Raw genomic sequence first — 16,373 nt, forward strand, 5'->3', positions numbered from 1 at the left:
ATTTCCTTTGAAGTGGGCTTTAGCTTTAAACTAAAGAGTATATAGACATCATTTGGAATTTACTTCTAATTCCATTGTTGTATGATGAGTGTGCTTTACTTTGCATGTATAAGAAAGTTTTCTCAGATTTGATGGAACTTAGTGGCAACCTTGTGGAAAGATTGCTTTGCATTCATGCCAGATGACAAATGCTAATGTTTTTAGCAGGTGGTCATGGTTCCGTAAATGGTTCACAATCATTGAATTCCAGACACAGATACTTGAAAAGAAGAAAACCATAGAGGATTCCTACTGTAATATCATATTGATTGCAATTCCAGTGAGACTGTGTCTGTAGAAGACAACAGATGCTGTTATAAAAATTTGCATTAAGAGTGAAGTGCCAGGCTTGTTTGTGGTAATAAAAGGCAGGATTGTAAAAAGAAGTGCTGAGCAAAATTCAGCAGCCTTTGTAATTACTGACCTAATTTCTCTCCGATCCAGTTTTTTTGCCACTGATAAGTGGAAGTGTGTGTGTGTGTGTCTTATGCGCGCGCGTGCGCGCGAGAGAGAAACCATTAATATTAATACTGTATTTCTTTTTGTAAACATTTATTAATTGCAACTTTCTCAGTTTTCCTATTGTTACTGTATTTGGTTTTATTTTAATTTATGTTTAGTGTATTTTGTGCTACTGATATTATATTACCATAGCAGCCAGCTTCGAGGTGAATCACAACATTACAAACTTTTTTTTTTTTTATGGCAAAAAAGTATTTGAAAATTTGACAAAAAGACAAAGGTTCAAGACTGTCATGGTCCTGTCACTCTGTCAGTCTGGGTTTTGGACCGTGGCATCATCATCCCATGTCTTGTGTTTCATTGTCTGTCTTTTTGTGAGCGCATGGTTTCGGTTGTATTCCCTGCCGTCTTGTTTCATGTCGGGAGCACTGTGTCTGGATCCTGACTTCCTGTCTGGTTCGGTTTCAGTCTGTGTCAGGATCCGTACACCCATGCTCCATGTCTGTCTGTTCTTGACGTGGGTGCATCACGCATTTGTCATCTTGGCAGCATGCACTCGCGTCAATAGTTTGTCTCTCGCAAACACAGGTGTTCCTCGCGTCACGCTCGCGTTGCATTGTACGCCCGGATCGCGAGCTGTCTTCATGTTGTGCTGGGGTTCGGTCTCTTTGGTCTAAGGTGTCGGGTGTGTGTGTGGCCAAACTCTCGCACAGGTGTCCTGTCTTGTTTTTGTCGCCTGTTGTGTGCATCATGTGGCGTTTGCCTTGTGATGTACGCTCAGGTTTCGTTTAGTGTGAGAATGCGTGGCATTGCTTTGTTTGGCATTGCTACACATTCTCTCGTCTTGTTTGTCCATGTCTCAACCTTGGGATTCATATCACGAGGTTACCAGAGCCTGCCAGATCCAGCTCCGTTCCTGCTTGGTGTCGGACTCCACTGCTACGTGTCGCTGAGAGATGACGACAAACTGCAGCCGGTGCTAGCCTGACATCACTTCCATTTTTTTTTACTTCAGAGGATGAACTGATGCCAACTCCAACTGTAAGACATCGGATACTTCATATGCCTCTGCCTGAACTTTTGATTTAGGATGAACCCCACCGAACCTCACCAAAATGACCTGCCGGTTGAACTGTGATGCACCTCATTGATCTCTGCCTGCATCACCTTTGTCTATTGATGAACTACACTCTTGAAATGGAATACATAGACTATCAATTAATTGCCAACAAAAGCCTTCATCAGCCAACTAACAAAGGACAATGCATCTATGTGAACTTCTACAGTTAATCCAGGATTAAATTCAAAGACATTAGTCATTAATCTTAAAGTTCATAAAAAATATTTTATTTTTATTTTTAAAACACAGGACCTTAACGCTTAATGAACAAATTTAAAACCATGACTTGCACTGCACACAAATAACTAATATTGGCATTATATTCATGTTGTTTAGCCAGAGGGGAACTGGCCCCCACAGTGAACTTGGTTTCTCCCAAGGTTATTTTTCTCCATTAACCAACATCTTATGGAGTTTTGTGTTCCTTGGCACAGTCGCCTTCAGCTTGCTCACTTGGGTTCTAAATACAATTTTTATTTATTTATTTAAATTCTATATACATTTAACAATCATATTTAATCAAACTACACAATGATCACTGTAAGACAATATAGAAATTACAGTTTCATTTTTATTTTTATTTTTATTAAATTTTTTTGTTAATGCATGATTTCCTGTAAAGCTGCTTCGAAAAGATGTGTGTTGTGAAAAGCGCTATACAAATAAAAATGACTTGACCTTATTGTCTTGGTGATGTGTGTTCATGCCATTCGGGTGTTTTGTCTTGTAAGAGCACGTGGCTTTGTTTTGTTTCTGTACTGCCGCATGTCTCTCAGTCTTATGTCATACCCCGCCTCCTTGTTTGCCTATTATTAGTTTATTAGTCACACCTGCCCTGTCTTGTTAACCTGTTAATTTCTCTCCCTATTTTAGTCTCCTCTTTTTCACTTTCCAGTGTCAGTTCATCTTGTTTCCAGTCTTGTGTGCTGTTATATCCAGTCTGTCTTTAATGTTCCATGTCCCATGTTGTTTAATGTTCAGTCTGGCTGGTCCTGTTTCCCCTGCCCCAGCCTGGATTATATTTCCTTTGTTTTTTCCCCTTCGGGGTAGTTTATGTTTATTTTTTTTCCCCCTTGTGGGAGTTTGAGTTTCCCTTTATTTTTTTGTATTTAATAAATTCCCTGTTTTGTACCTCTGCATTTGAGTCCTGTCTCTGCATTTCATGACACAAGACTGTGTACTTACCAACTTTCATGAGCGCACAATCTACAATCCCATGAATCTTTGCGAATGACGTCATTAAATAAACATCAATAGGAATATATAAAACTATTGATTTTAGGTTGTTGATTATAAGTATAGAAACAATATATTTTAAGTTTATTGCAAAATATTCCAAAATGTACAAATAGATAAGTAGTTTAAGGGTGAAGGAGGACTGACTCGATTACGTCATTCACAGTGTGCCATGGGAGTGGGCGGTCGCTCCGGGGCTCTTTTCGTGGGCTTTATTGGCTGCGGTTCTCTGCTGGACCACGGGTAATGTAGTTGTTTACCAGGAATTCATTTATCAAACATGATGTTTAAACAGTGAACTTGAAATAACCCAGATTGATGGCTTCAACCAAAGCGTATACCATCGATGAACAACCTCGGGGCTCTAGGTCTGTCTTTAAAGGTTTATTGTTGAAAATCTTTTCATCTATGGAAAAACTGTATGGGATTTTGACTTCCAGAACCAGATTGTTGTGCTCCATTGTTATTTCACATTGCACAATTTCCCAGTGTTACACAGTTACGCAGCTATGCTGCAGATGCTTTGGCAATACAAATGTTTTCATCATTCCAATTAATCATTCCAATTCCAATTAATCCAATGTCACCACGCTCTCCCAACAAGTTCAGGTGCTGAGGCCAAAAAAAGTATTACAAGAAAAAAATAAAGGTCTACACTCTGAAAAGTTTATTTTTTAATAGCGACAGGATATTAGATACAAATGTTTCGGCCAAAAGTGTCTTCAGTGTCAAGCCAGTTAAATTTAATTTGAAAATTGAGAGTAAGAGGGGTAAAGTGAGAGAGTGTGACTGTCTGGTCTTGTTTTTTGAGTGCAGAGCTGGTAAATAACTGAGCAATGTGATGTCTCTCTCTCAGGCCGTATCCCCTTCTTCCTCCTCTAATGGAGTGGATGCGGGTTGCCATGGTGCACGCGGAGCATCGGCGGAGTCTGTTGGTGGACAGTGATGATGTGAGACAGACTGCTCGACAGCTTCTCCCTGGACTGGACTGTGAACCCAGACAGCTCAAGTATGAAATTCTCTCCACTTCTCGCCATCTTTTACCAATTAACTTTGTACTTTGGTTCTCCATCTGTCAGAGAACTGTGCCAAGTAATTGCTGTATTTTTTTTACTCTTTTGTTCGCTTCTCACGCACTCTTTTAACGTAATCAACTCCCTCTCTCAGGCCAGATTGCTGTTTCACCTCCTTTAAGCGTCTGGATTCAAAGGCAGCCGCAGACAAGTTTAATCTGGATCTTGGCTTTCGCATGCTTAACTGTGGACGCACAGATCTGATTGGCCAGGCTATCCAGCTTCTGGGCCCAGATGGGGTGAACAGTATGGATGACCAGGTGAACTTAAAAAGCCTGAACTTTTCAACTATGACACTGTAAAAAGACACTGTCTAAAAGAATAAAAAAATTATATATATATATATATATATATAGATAGATAGATAGATAGATAGATAGATATAGATATGTACTACATTTTTTAGATTAAAAGGTTTCCTGCAGCCGGTCCCTGATCTCTAAAGGTTTCTTCTGATCAGCATTGCATAATAAGTAGCCTATGTTATGTTTAACCCTTACCTTCTCTATCCCTCTCTGGGTTTTCAGGGCATGACTCCTCTGATGTATGCCTGCTCAGCAGGGGACGAGGCTCTGGTGCACATGCTCATCGATGCCGGTGCGAACCTGGACATGGCGGTAATGACTCTCTGCTCATTCAGTTGCATCACATATTTACTTATAGTATCTATCTATACTTTACCTGACACGAGCCCATTTCAGCTTAGCATGTTGTTGCATTGATGGGTTGCAGTAATGTAATATACTTCTATGTACTCAGTGAGCTCAAAAATTTGCAAAAACCTTTGGGTGGTTTACCAAAACAAGTATGAAATTAAAACTGAATAATTACCTCATTTGATGTAGTAGCAGGCTAAATAAATGTAAGCAGCAGATAAATGTAGAAGCAGACTTTATCTGCCATCGGCATATTTCCCTTAGCTCTCGCCTGGTTACCCAGCGAAGCTAAGCAGGGTTGATCCTGGCTAGTACCTGGATGGGAGACATGGTGAAAACTAAGGTTGCTTCTAGAAGAGCTGTTAATAAGGCCTGCAAGGGGGTGTTCACCCTGCAGTCTATGTGGGTCCTAATGCCCCAGTATAGTGATGGGGACACTATACTGTAAAATATGCTCTGTCTTTTGGATGAGGCATTCTATGTGGCCATTAAAAAAAATCCCAGGGCATTTCATGAAAAGAGTAGGGGTGCAACCCTGATGTCCTGGCCAGATTCTCCCATTTACCTCTATCCTTCATGGCTTGCTAATAATCCCTTAAATGTGAATTGGCTACATCACTGTACTCTCTTCTCCACCAATAGCTGGTGTGTGGTTGCCGTTCTGGTGCACTATGGCTGCCGTCACTTCATCCATGTGGACACTGCATACTGGTGGTGGTTGAAGAGATAACCCCACTACTATATAAAGCATTTGAGTGCATAGAATAAGTGCTGTATAAATGTGAAGAATTATAATTATTTATTTACTTCTTTTCCAGGTGCCCAACTGTTCACCAAAACATCCCTCTGTCCATCCTGAGAGCCGCAGTTGGGTTGCTCTAACCTTTGCAGTGCTACATGGACAGATATCTGTAGTGCAGGTAAAATTGCACTCTAATGTATTAACATTAATTTAATAACCTGTATGTATTAATATATTAATAGTGCATCTATAAATACTAATAGATGCTAATGTAACTGTAGCCAGCTGGTAGGTAGCTGTGCAGTGTGTAAAACTCACTCCCCTGGTCTCAAGTGGTGCACTAGCGACTGACTCTAGAGGCTGTAGACTTTAGCCTCCTCGTTAGCGTGCCTGCCTTCCGTGCTGAAGATGCCAGTTCGAATCCTGCTCGGAGTGGGTTGAGCAGGACTGGTTACAGTGGTGCCGTGACCCAGATGGGAGTGAGGTTTAAGGGGGTGAGTGTAACGGTAGCCAGCTGGTAGGTAGCTGTGCAGTGTGTAACACTAGAGGCTGTAGCCTTTAGCCTGCTCGTTATGCCGGGAGTGGGCACACATATTTTTGATAAATGAACTTTGTTTGACCTGCAGCTCCTGTTAGATGTGGGAGCAGATGTGGAGGGTTCAGCCCTGAGGAACGGCCACCACAGCTCAGCAGAAACGCCCCTCCAGCTGGCATCAGCCGCAGGTGGGAAAAACTGCTTTTTACATGTGCTGGTCTTTAAGGAGTTATGTTTGAATATACTTCTAACACAGAAAACTTTGCTTACCATGCTTTATTAGAAACAAACACTTATTGGAGTGTGCTTTTAGGGAACTATGAGATGGTGAGTCTGCTGTTGTCCCGTGGCGCTGACCCGATGCTGAGGGTGGATCTGACATCTTCACTCTATGAGGGCATGAACTGCTTTAGTCACGCTGCCGCGCATGGACACAGGTGCTGACACATTACAAATGCGTGTAGTGACCCCAAACAACATTTGTACACTTAAGCCACACTTAAAAATGTGTGAATGTCTTTGCATTATAAAACAAAATATCAAACCAAGTGGAATTTATTTTAAATACATATAACACAAACAAACTTCAAGCATTTCACAAAAAAGTTTGTTAGGTTTAAGAAATAAAAAATATAGACATATTGTTTGAAATAAAAAGCCTTTGGACACTTTCTACATTTATGTATTTGGCAGACACTTTTATCCAAAGCAACTAACAGTTCATTCAGGTTACACATTTCATCAGTTTTCTGTGTCCCCTGGGAACTGAACCCATGATCTTGGTGTTGTGAGTGCCACACTCTACCAGTTGAACTACAGGAACCACTTTCTGGTTGTGAAATGTTAGTGGAAGATGTCAATAATTACTGTTATGAACGATACCTGTGGTGCTCTGCTAGTACACCTTCATACATCTGAACTTCATACGTTCACTAAAAATAACCATGGGACCAGTTGGTTAAAAGTAATTGCAAAAATGATTACGAAAAGTGAGTTAATGAGTGAGTTCTGAGAAAAGGTCTAGCATGATTTTATTGCAGATGACACTTGGTTAGACTTAATTCATACATTCCTTTTTTAAGTGTCCAAAAGTGTTCAAATACTTTTGGTGCCACAGTAGATAAAGACATTTGAAATAAATACAAAAAAAATCACATCAAACTTCAGCCTATTCAAAAGCTATAGTGACTTGAATTTTATTATGTATTGAATTGTATTGTACACATTTAACTGCAGGAACGTGTTGAGAAAGCTATTGAGTCAGCCACAGCAGCTGCAGGAGGATGTGCTTTCTCTGGAAGAGATCCTGGCAGAGGGAGTGGAGGAGCAGGAGGAAAAACAGTGGGGCATGACAGACAGAAAGTCTGTTCCTGGTCCCGGTGATGGAGGCACTCCACGACTCTGTAAGGCCCGCATTAGAGCTCTGCAGGAAGCCAGCCTGCACAGCGCAGAGCACGGATACCTGGACGTCACCATGGAGCTCAGGGCACTGGGTAAACATCTGAAAATAAGCAACACATTAAATTAGAAACTTACAAACAATGAGAGACTCTTGGCTTTCAGTAGACACCAAGAGTGGGTTAAAGTATTTTATTACAGGGATCACAGTGATAACAAAGACAGTCTAGTGGTCAACTGATGCAGGTCAATATGATGGTCAATGCAGATAACTACAGCATTTCTACATGTAGAAATCCGGGTGGCAGATATAATACAATTTCACGAATTCACTGGTTCGTATAGTCCTTAAGCATATTTAGGTAAACAGATTTGCTGTGCTGTCCATAATGGAGGGGCTCAGCCCATTTTTTTCTCTTTTTTTGTGGTTGGGTATATGATAACAATATAACGAGAACATGGAAAAAATATACAGTATATGCAATTACTAGCAAACTCCATGTCTGTAAATCAAATTTAAGTTTAAATCACTTTGATCTTAGCATTATAACATAAGATGTCATTGCATCTTTTAGAAGAATGTAAATGTTATGGACACCGGCAATATGGTTACTGTCTTTTTTAGAAGATCGGACTTGAGCACATAATACAATATTGAAGGCACTCTGCAAATTTTTTTCCACTGAGTTTAATCTTTTGAGAGCAGTAAAGTCCCATTATTTTTGTACCGTGTTGTGCTGTTGCATCTGTGTTGATTTATATTGATTCTTTTATTTTGTGACAATAAGAATATTGTTATAATTCTGCACTGCAAGGAATGAGGATTTCAGAGATTAACTGATTGAGATCGTGAGACTATAGTCAGTATTGAACATGTGATGATCTGCCACCTGGGGCTTGTTCATCCATTCAGCTAATAGTTTCTTTTCTCGCTGGATCTTCCGTGATCCTTCCTCCCACTGTCAAGTGAAGCATCCGTTTAATGCCGCAAAAGCCAATGTTTCGTCTCTCACAGCCCACTCTTTTATTAGTTTGGATGTGAGATGATAAAATACGGTAGAGACTGCGACTGCTATAATACGTAACGCAATTCTGATCCCTTATATACCGGATGATATAGACGGTTGGCAACTGTTATGTGACACATGGCTGAAAGTTTGTTAATGAACATGTGGACCTACCGGCCCAATTTTTGAGCGACCCACCAGGAATTCTCCCGGTCCTCCCGATTAGCCGCTCTGACCCTGTCCTTGGGATATGATTGACAGGCCTAGATTAACAAGCTCCTTCCGAGCTCACGTCTGGAACTTCATTTAGCACAAAGGTGGGGGATAGGAGCGTGATGATCAGTAACTCAGTATTAGGATTAAACCTAGAACTTTTGCACTGCCATTCCAGCTCTTTAGCCACTAAACCACATCTGCCCCATTCAGTTGGGGTAAGAACATTTTAAAAGTAACTGTTGCAGCATGTAGACTGAAGCATGTTGTTTCACTTGATTTGAATCATGTCTTTAACAAGCTTGATGTTCTTTCTCTTAGGAGTCCCATGGAAGCTACATGTATGGCTAGAGTCCTTGTGTATTGCCCAGCTACAGTCCAGGGCTGAGCTTACTCTTTCTCTCCTCAAAGACTTCACCACTATTGGGCAAGAAAAATACTGTGAGGAGCTGCTCTCAGATGTTCTTCCACTCCTCTTTTCCATTCTTAAAAGCAGCCAGGTAAACAGTATAAACAACATCATGGATGGATGGATGGATAAATTTGAATGATTATCTATTAATCAATTTGATGGGTTTGATGCACGTACATTGCCCCCCAATGTGTAAATGCAACCTACGCCACCATAATTACAGTATTTTAGTATTACAACACGGTATTTTAGTGTTATAACCGGACCTGGAACATTTATGAAAGCAAAAGCCAGTTATAATAAATTGCACAGAACCTTAAATTGCACAAATCTATTTGAAGTATCCACAGACAACCATGTGTATGCTACAGTAGTTGTGTGATGTTACATTTAAAATCTTTTCAACTTGGCCAGCTTGTATATTATACATTGGAATTCTGTATTTGAAACAAGAGCTGCCTGCATGAGCAGACTTGAAATTAATTTGACACCATTTGTTCTTTGTTTTCAGAGTAAGGAAATCCGTAAGCAGCTGGCAGCCATCTTTAGCCACTGTGTTTGCGCTACAGTCTCCCCATCAATTCCAGCAGTAAAGGACACACCTACAGCTCAGCTGGGTAATGTAGCTCACCACACACTACACTTTACACAGCCAAACCAATGACACATAAAAGCACTCTTTAACTCTTCCAAATAATATGCTACAATAAAACATTTTTTTTTATTTTTTCCACAATATTCAATTCCACATCAAACATTTACTCATTACTATTATTAATATTGTGTTTAATATGTACCTGTCACCTCCACCAGATGCTCATTTTCTGAATAACACAGAGATGTCTGATGTAACATTTGTGGTGGAGGGAAGGCCGTTTTATGCCCACAGAGTTCTCCTCATGTCTGTTTCACAGAGGTTAGCCAACTTTAAATAAAATCCTTATTTCATAAATTAACTGAAGATCTGATTTGAAAGCTTTTATAGTCATATCTAACAGTTAGTAAAACGTTATTTATATAGCATTTTTTAAAATGGTGTTAAAGTGCTTTACAGAAGACATATATACTGTACATACATAAAGAGGCACATAAATATGATGTGTTACTGTCTGTTCTTAATTTTTTAAATAAGGTTCAAAGACTTGCTGAGACACTACAGACATAATGGCACGTCAGATCACATGGTCATTGAAATTACTGACCTAAAGTACAGCACTTTCCAGGTAATCAGCAATCCTTTGATTATACACAAGATAAAACATACAGTACATGAATCAAGGCGCTTAAAACGGGTCATTTACGTGAGTGGAGTGACGGATTCTAAATGCCTGTTATTTCAGATGATGATGGCTCACCTGTACTGTGGAGGAGCAGGACATTTAGAAGTATCTGTCCCTGATTTGTTGGAGGTAAGAAAGACATGGGTTATACCTGTATGCATGTACTGTTTACTTTTACTTTATTTAATTTAGATTTAAAGAGACAGTGCACATCAATAAAAATTTCTGTAAATGTGCCAGTTTAGCTATTACAGCTAATTTATTACAATAAATTATTTCAGCAGGTATTACAATAATAATAATAAAAAATAATATTAGTGTATTACAAGCATACATGAAGCATGTTTGTTCACAATTATTATTATTATTATTATTTTTTTATGATGTTAAGGTACCAATGAATGAGTGGTAAGTTTTACAGTCCCTTATGTGAATAGGCAGCAGAGGTACTTCACAATTCCCTCTAACAATCAGTCTGGTGGATCAACATGTTATTCACTGCTTGATAAAAGCAGGAAGAGGGGAGGAGCTAGGCCTGAAAAGATGATATATACATTATAGACAAGAATCTGTAAACTTAAGTAATCCCAGCTCAATAGATTTACGAGTTACACACGAGGCTTAAGCACAGCTGGTTAAATAATATGTATGGAATGATAATTGCAATAAATTTCAATGTTGCTGTCTTTATAATATAACATGCATTTTGAATGTAAGGTTAGAATCCACAGTAATACCAAGGTACTCGAAAGAGTGAGACCACTTTTTACTTTTCTCCCAAGACATAAACATTCATTTTCATAAATTTGTCTCTTCGTAAAAAACATACAAACTGTCTTCTGTACATTGAGGTGAAGACAGAAATCACTAACTCATAGTGTAAAACGTGCCATCACAGCAGTGAGTTTACAGGCGGCTTGTTGTTTAGTCTTTGCAATTATATAAGCTACAGTATCATCTGCATACATTTGCAAATTATTACATTCACTGCAAACAGTGGACAACTTATTGATATATAGAATGAATATGAGAGGCCCTACAATGGGTCCCATCTTTAGCTTTCGAGTGCTTAAAGCCGGGTTCACACTGTACAATTTTCGATACGATTCTGTCGTCTGAGACTAATTTCAGGAATCCTAAAGGATTTCCATCGTCATAGGGCAAAAACTGTGTGACATGCTCACCGATGGCCGATTAATTGCCCTTACAATGATCTTTAGCCTCCGAAGTTCTGATACAGTCCAAATTTTTAGGTTGAAGTCCTGCAGTGTGATATATATATCATATATATATGATGCCACTCTAATAAAGAACTTAAAAAGAAAAGGAAAAATCATACAGTGTAAATCGGGCTTAAGGGGAATTTATCACCGTCCCAACATTGGGCTCAGATTTATCCCAAATCTCTAATGGTTGGCTATTGGCTATAGTTTAGAGGTAAAACTTCTAGTAAGATCTGAGGGGGGTGGTGTTACTGTTAACTTCACTAATTCCACAGTTTTATGTAGTATTTCTCTAACAATTCATGGAAACCATAAAAATATCAGTGGATTTTAAAATTGTGATTTCCAGGCCTGAAATTGTAAACATTCATGGAGAAGTCCTGGATATATACTGTATAGTAAATATAAATGTTTAGGTATATCCAGCTTTAAAATATTTCATAGTCTAGACGTTGCTATTTTTGTGTACAAACTCCATAAAAATGATTTTTAAAAATGTTTATCCACTAATTACGAATGACTGAAAATGACTTGGAAATTCATTCGTCAAAAAGTCCTGGTGTAATTAAATTTGAGGTGCTTGCATAAAAAATGTAATAAAACACTGTCAAATTTTATAAACACTCTTTAAAGTCTATTTTATTAACGCTGAAGATTTATGTCATTCTCTGTGCAGCTTCTGCCTGTGGCCCACTCATTCCAACTTCCTGTTTTGAAGAGACAATGTGAAATCATCTGCTCAGAGAAAATACACCTCAACAATGCTGTGAACATCTACCAAACTGCCAAGGTGCGTATGCTTGCTACATTGGATTTAATTGCAAATTTGCTGTTCCAAAGACTTCAGTCCTCTGATGTCAGTTGTATGTTTTGTTGTATGTAATGGAGCAGGTTAGTGAAGCGGTGGAGCTGGCAGTATTCTGTGAAGGCTTCTTCCTGCAGAACATGGAGGATCTTTTGGACTGTGAGCAGTTTGAGGAGCTCGTGTTAGTCTCTGACTGCAGAACTGATGCTCTGGATGGACTGCAAGCTACACTGGCCTCAAGGTTGTACTCACTTTGTGGCCCGTGTAGAGGATGAACGCATTGGGAAAAAACATGGGAATTTAACAGAAATGGCTTTTATGCTGTTATTTGGAAAACACTGTGATAAAGCTCAGATACCAACATAGAGTTTAGAAGTTCTTAGTCCTCTAGATGGCATCCTATCCTTTGTAATTCAAATGTTTTTTTCAAAGCTATACAGTATGTGTTTTTAAAGAAGTGTGTATTTATGATGAATTTAAGGCTTAAAAGGATGACATTCAGTGTTTCATTGTTTCCTTAAGCATCTGGTTCCTGATTTACCATGAATACTGAATTTAAATATGGATTTATGATGTGTTTTCATCATACCTCTGCATTTCGGGATTACATTCTCTTTGTTCTCTTTTGTTCTGTTTTGTCCTATTTTGAGTTTCAAAACCCACTGCAGTTTGTAGCCTTAACGCCCTCTAGTGGTTAATGCAGTCCTAAACCTGCATCCAAGTATAGTAGTTTATGAGATATGTACATAGTAGTATTGTAGATACTTTTGTATACTCACTTTATGTATCACTATGCAATGGTACTGGGATACATTGGGATCATTAAATATAAATTGTTTGATATTACAGTTTTCATGCAATATTAGTATGATACCAGTATTCTTGATATTACCAATAAAAGTGAACTAGGACATTTGCATTATGTGATTTCCTTTCTTGTTTATGTTGAAACGGTGTAGGCAAGTTGACCTCCAAAAAATAGAAAGGCCAAGTTTATAAGCAACACAGATGGTACACAAATCTCCGAGATGTCTGTTTTAGATCCTTTCACTTGAAAAGCATCACAATCTAATTAACATCTGCTAAACGTCTTAAAAAGATCAGATTTACAAACATTCTAAATCATAAATGTCTCAAAGACATCAGCTGAATGTCTTATTGACATCCGAGACATACTTATTGACATACATCTTATAGAATAATTACAGAGGAGCAAACAACGTAAACAATAAATCTTCCAGATGTAAACACACACATCATCAAATAGACATCTGTGAGATAACGCTCGAGCTGTGTGCCTAGAAGGGAAGCACCTGGCAGGGAAAGTCACGTGAGAGTCACATTTGGTTAGGCTTAGGGGTGGGGTTTTGGTTAGGTTCAGGGGTAGGGAGAGGTGTAGTAGCTTTTATGCGAGACTCCAAATAAATATGTTGTATGAATGTTGCATGCGGCCTTCACAAGACTTTCCCCAGCTTCCCACCTTTAACTTACTCTGTAACTACATAAAGCGGTAGAGCCGTCTGACAGGTTAGCCCCATATGTTAATATGGCTTTTATACAAATAACTTGGAGATGGCACAAAGTATCCATGACTTGGCAGTATAAGGGTGATATTTAATATAAAATTGCGTATTGTGGTTGGGTAAGATTGAGTTTTGCACCTACACAGAAAAAAGCAAACAAGCACACACATACAACATCCCAAAGTCAATGGATTTATTTCCGTTGCACTGAAGTTGTTCACAGTAGTTACAAGGGGATACATTAGCGTCAATTCTATTTTTCGCGCTCTGTATTAATAAAATCCATGATACGTTACAATCCAGCTTTGCTCCTTTTTTTTTTTCACCCAAAGTACAAAATAGGAAGGACAACAATGTGTATTGCTTAGATTACATCTCCGCTTATTGTCCTCGCTGTATGTTCCCATAAATGATCATGTGTGTTATGACATCCCAGACCCCCTACCCCAAGAGCATGACGCAGTAGAGAGAGACAGAGTCTGTGGTGTGAAACCATTAACGATAAGGGAGGTGTGAGGTAAACGAGAAACTGAAAAATTAAGGCATGATAAATGGTGGGAAATAAGTTGTTTAAATCTGATGATGACAAAGGTAAGGGGAGGAGAAATTTAACATCCACAACATCATGCAAATTAAAGCCGAATGACAGACATGCAATACGAGAGATTGAGTCAGGAGCAGCAGCATCCCCTTGATGGTTTTTAAGAAAATCCTTTGCCCAAAGTTGTCTATTTACAATGAGTGATTTGAGCTTGTCCGCCTGTTATACAGGCACAATGAGATGAGTGACAGCCATCAATACATCACCCCCCACCCCCACTCCCAACCCCCGTCCACCCTAAAGAGGCTAGTCTACATTCTTAAATTACCAGTAAATAATTTAACATATACTACAGGCTCTTTTATCTGGTCAAAGCCAGGAAAGAAAGAGTGCTTGAATCACAAAATTGGATAAGTGTTATCGTCCACAAAACACAAAATCCTTCACACAATCTGACAAGTTGCCCTGTTGCAAACAATAAAATCTCCACCACCCGGGTTTGTATACAGTATATAAATATTCCCCCAGCTGAATAAATAAATAAAAAAGAGACAACAACAGATAAATAAGTTACAAAAGTTAGGTTAAAAGTTCTCTGAATCCTGCAGATGTTTTTGAAAAACCAAAACGAAAGAAATAAAAATGGAAAATTGACATCATGAGTAACCCTTGAACACATTAAGCATAATATTCATTCAAAACTAATGCTGCATGAGAAAAAAAAAAAACAATAAAACAGGATGTGGCAACACAATTCATCAAAGCAATGTCACTGATAGACATTTGTTACATAAGGAATATTTTCAGTCTGTACAACAGAATAAATCCCACCCATCACCACTGTATCCCAGTCCACACCCAAAATGTTCTCCTCATAATATTTCAAATAGGATCTCCAAATCTTTTACAGCAATGACACAGTCCATAAAATGCTTAAATTCTTCATTTCACAAAAAAAGACTACATTAAAAATAATACAATCCAACAAGAGTCCTTGAGGGCAACTCCTCAAATGCATGATGATGTCCAGAGCTGCAACCTGTCCCTTTGTAATGATATCCTGGTATGTATTTCTCTGTTTTGTGTTTTATCATATGAGTGAAAGAGAAAAAGAGAAGACTAGCAAAGCGCTATTTAAATAAAAAGATAGAAAAATGAAGAGTGGGACAGCTTAGTAAAAATTCATTTCATCTTTATTTTAAGGCTTCACTCCAAATCCTTGGATACGAGTGGCTTTATGTTGCTGCAGAAGAAAAGAATTGAGGAATGAGTCGGAACAGGTCTTGTTGGCATTTGGGGTGTTTAGATGCATCACAAGGAGTTTCCCTCAGTTGCTTCTACTGTACTTCCTGTGTAATGTGCCCTCCGTCAATGTGCCATACATGAATCTTGTGCAATAGCAGGACTTGGTCTTTAACACGTTTTCTGGATAATTCCTGGTAGCAGAAATAAATAAAGGCATCGTAAAACAGAACATAAAGAGACTTTGAAGAACAAACAACATTGGAGAGAAATGCTTGGATTAAAAAAAATATATATATGTGCATGTCTGTATGCGCCTTTTGTAAAGTGTCGGGTTAGTACATTTAGTGCTTCAATATTTATATCATGATATAAAACTTTGTAGGCATGTTTGTCGCAGGTCTTTCACACTTCAACTTGAGTCAACAGCATCCTTTCTGTATCATGACCGGATTCCTGTTTTTCTTTTCATTTTAAAACTAGTAATCTAGTATAGCTCCCGGTTTTAAGGTTGTTCCTGTGTCCCAACTGATGGTGCCATCTTGGCATTGTCTTGGCCAGATGGACATTTGGAGTCATTAGGTTCTGGGTCATGTCTCTTGCTGCTGGCAACATGCTTGGGCGTGCCGGGCGGATGGGACACCTGCCCGTTCTTCTCGTCTGAAAAGAGCTGTTTAATTACGTCAAAGAAGTTACTCAATGGGCTGCCTGGGTGCACACACAGGAGAAGAGGAGAACAAGAAAGGAGAGAAAAAGAGACAGAGAACAAAGACATGAACAATGAGGATCACAGAAGGGGCAAGGTGAGATGATGAGAGGCAGAATGAGACTGCATAAACTGGAGACAATAAGCCATGAATCAGAAC

General features: G+C 38.9%; 2 protein-coding genes across 9 annotated transcripts in view; one reads left to right on the top strand and one right to left on the bottom strand.

Moving 5' to 3' along the window:
• LOC127452262 (ankyrin repeat and BTB/POZ domain-containing protein 2-like) overlaps window positions 1-13,566 on the top strand; it is a 43,499-nt gene extending 29,933 nt beyond the window's left edge. The window contains exons 4-17 of the mRNA XM_051717607.1: window positions 3,714-3,866; window positions 4,025-4,190; window positions 4,458-4,547; window positions 5,405-5,506; window positions 5,955-6,051; window positions 6,177-6,300; window positions 7,100-7,356; window positions 8,803-8,981; window positions 9,405-9,510; window positions 9,707-9,809; window positions 10,026-10,116; window positions 10,234-10,302; window positions 12,073-12,186; window positions 12,288-13,566. Of these exons, the coding sequence (XP_051573567.1) occupies window positions 3,714-3,866; window positions 4,025-4,190; window positions 4,458-4,547; window positions 5,405-5,506; window positions 5,955-6,051; window positions 6,177-6,300; window positions 7,100-7,356; window positions 8,803-8,981; window positions 9,405-9,510; window positions 9,707-9,809; window positions 10,026-10,116; window positions 10,234-10,302; window positions 12,073-12,186; window positions 12,288-12,476 (1,840 nt within the window). The 3' untranslated portion in view covers window positions 12,477-13,566. The remainder of the gene's footprint in view (window positions 1-3,713; window positions 3,867-4,024; window positions 4,191-4,457; window positions 4,548-5,404; window positions 5,507-5,954; window positions 6,052-6,176; window positions 6,301-7,099; window positions 7,357-8,802; window positions 8,982-9,404; window positions 9,511-9,706; window positions 9,810-10,025; window positions 10,117-10,233; window positions 10,303-12,072; window positions 12,187-12,287) is intronic.
• Window positions 13,567-13,895: 329 nt separating this feature from the next.
• The window catches only part of LOC127452152 (serine/threonine-protein kinase BRSK2), a 225,569-nt gene continuing 223,091 nt past the window's right edge, over window positions 13,896-16,373 (bottom strand). For 7 of the 8 annotated variants that reach the window (XM_051717468.1, XM_051717435.1, XM_051717424.1 and 4 more), the window contains one exon: window positions 15,713-16,215. In XM_051717468.1, the coding sequence (XP_051573428.1) occupies window positions 16,013-16,215 (203 nt within the window). In that variant the 3' untranslated portion in view covers window positions 15,713-16,012. The other variant, XM_051717442.1, reaches the window with a different exon arrangement.

Source organism: Myxocyprinus asiaticus, chromosome 2 (genome assembly GCF_019703515.2).
Source record: "Myxocyprinus asiaticus isolate MX2 ecotype Aquarium Trade chromosome 2, UBuf_Myxa_2, whole genome shotgun sequence".
In the NCBI taxonomy this organism is placed as follows: domain Eukaryota; kingdom Metazoa; phylum Chordata; class Actinopteri; order Cypriniformes; family Catostomidae; genus Myxocyprinus; species Myxocyprinus asiaticus.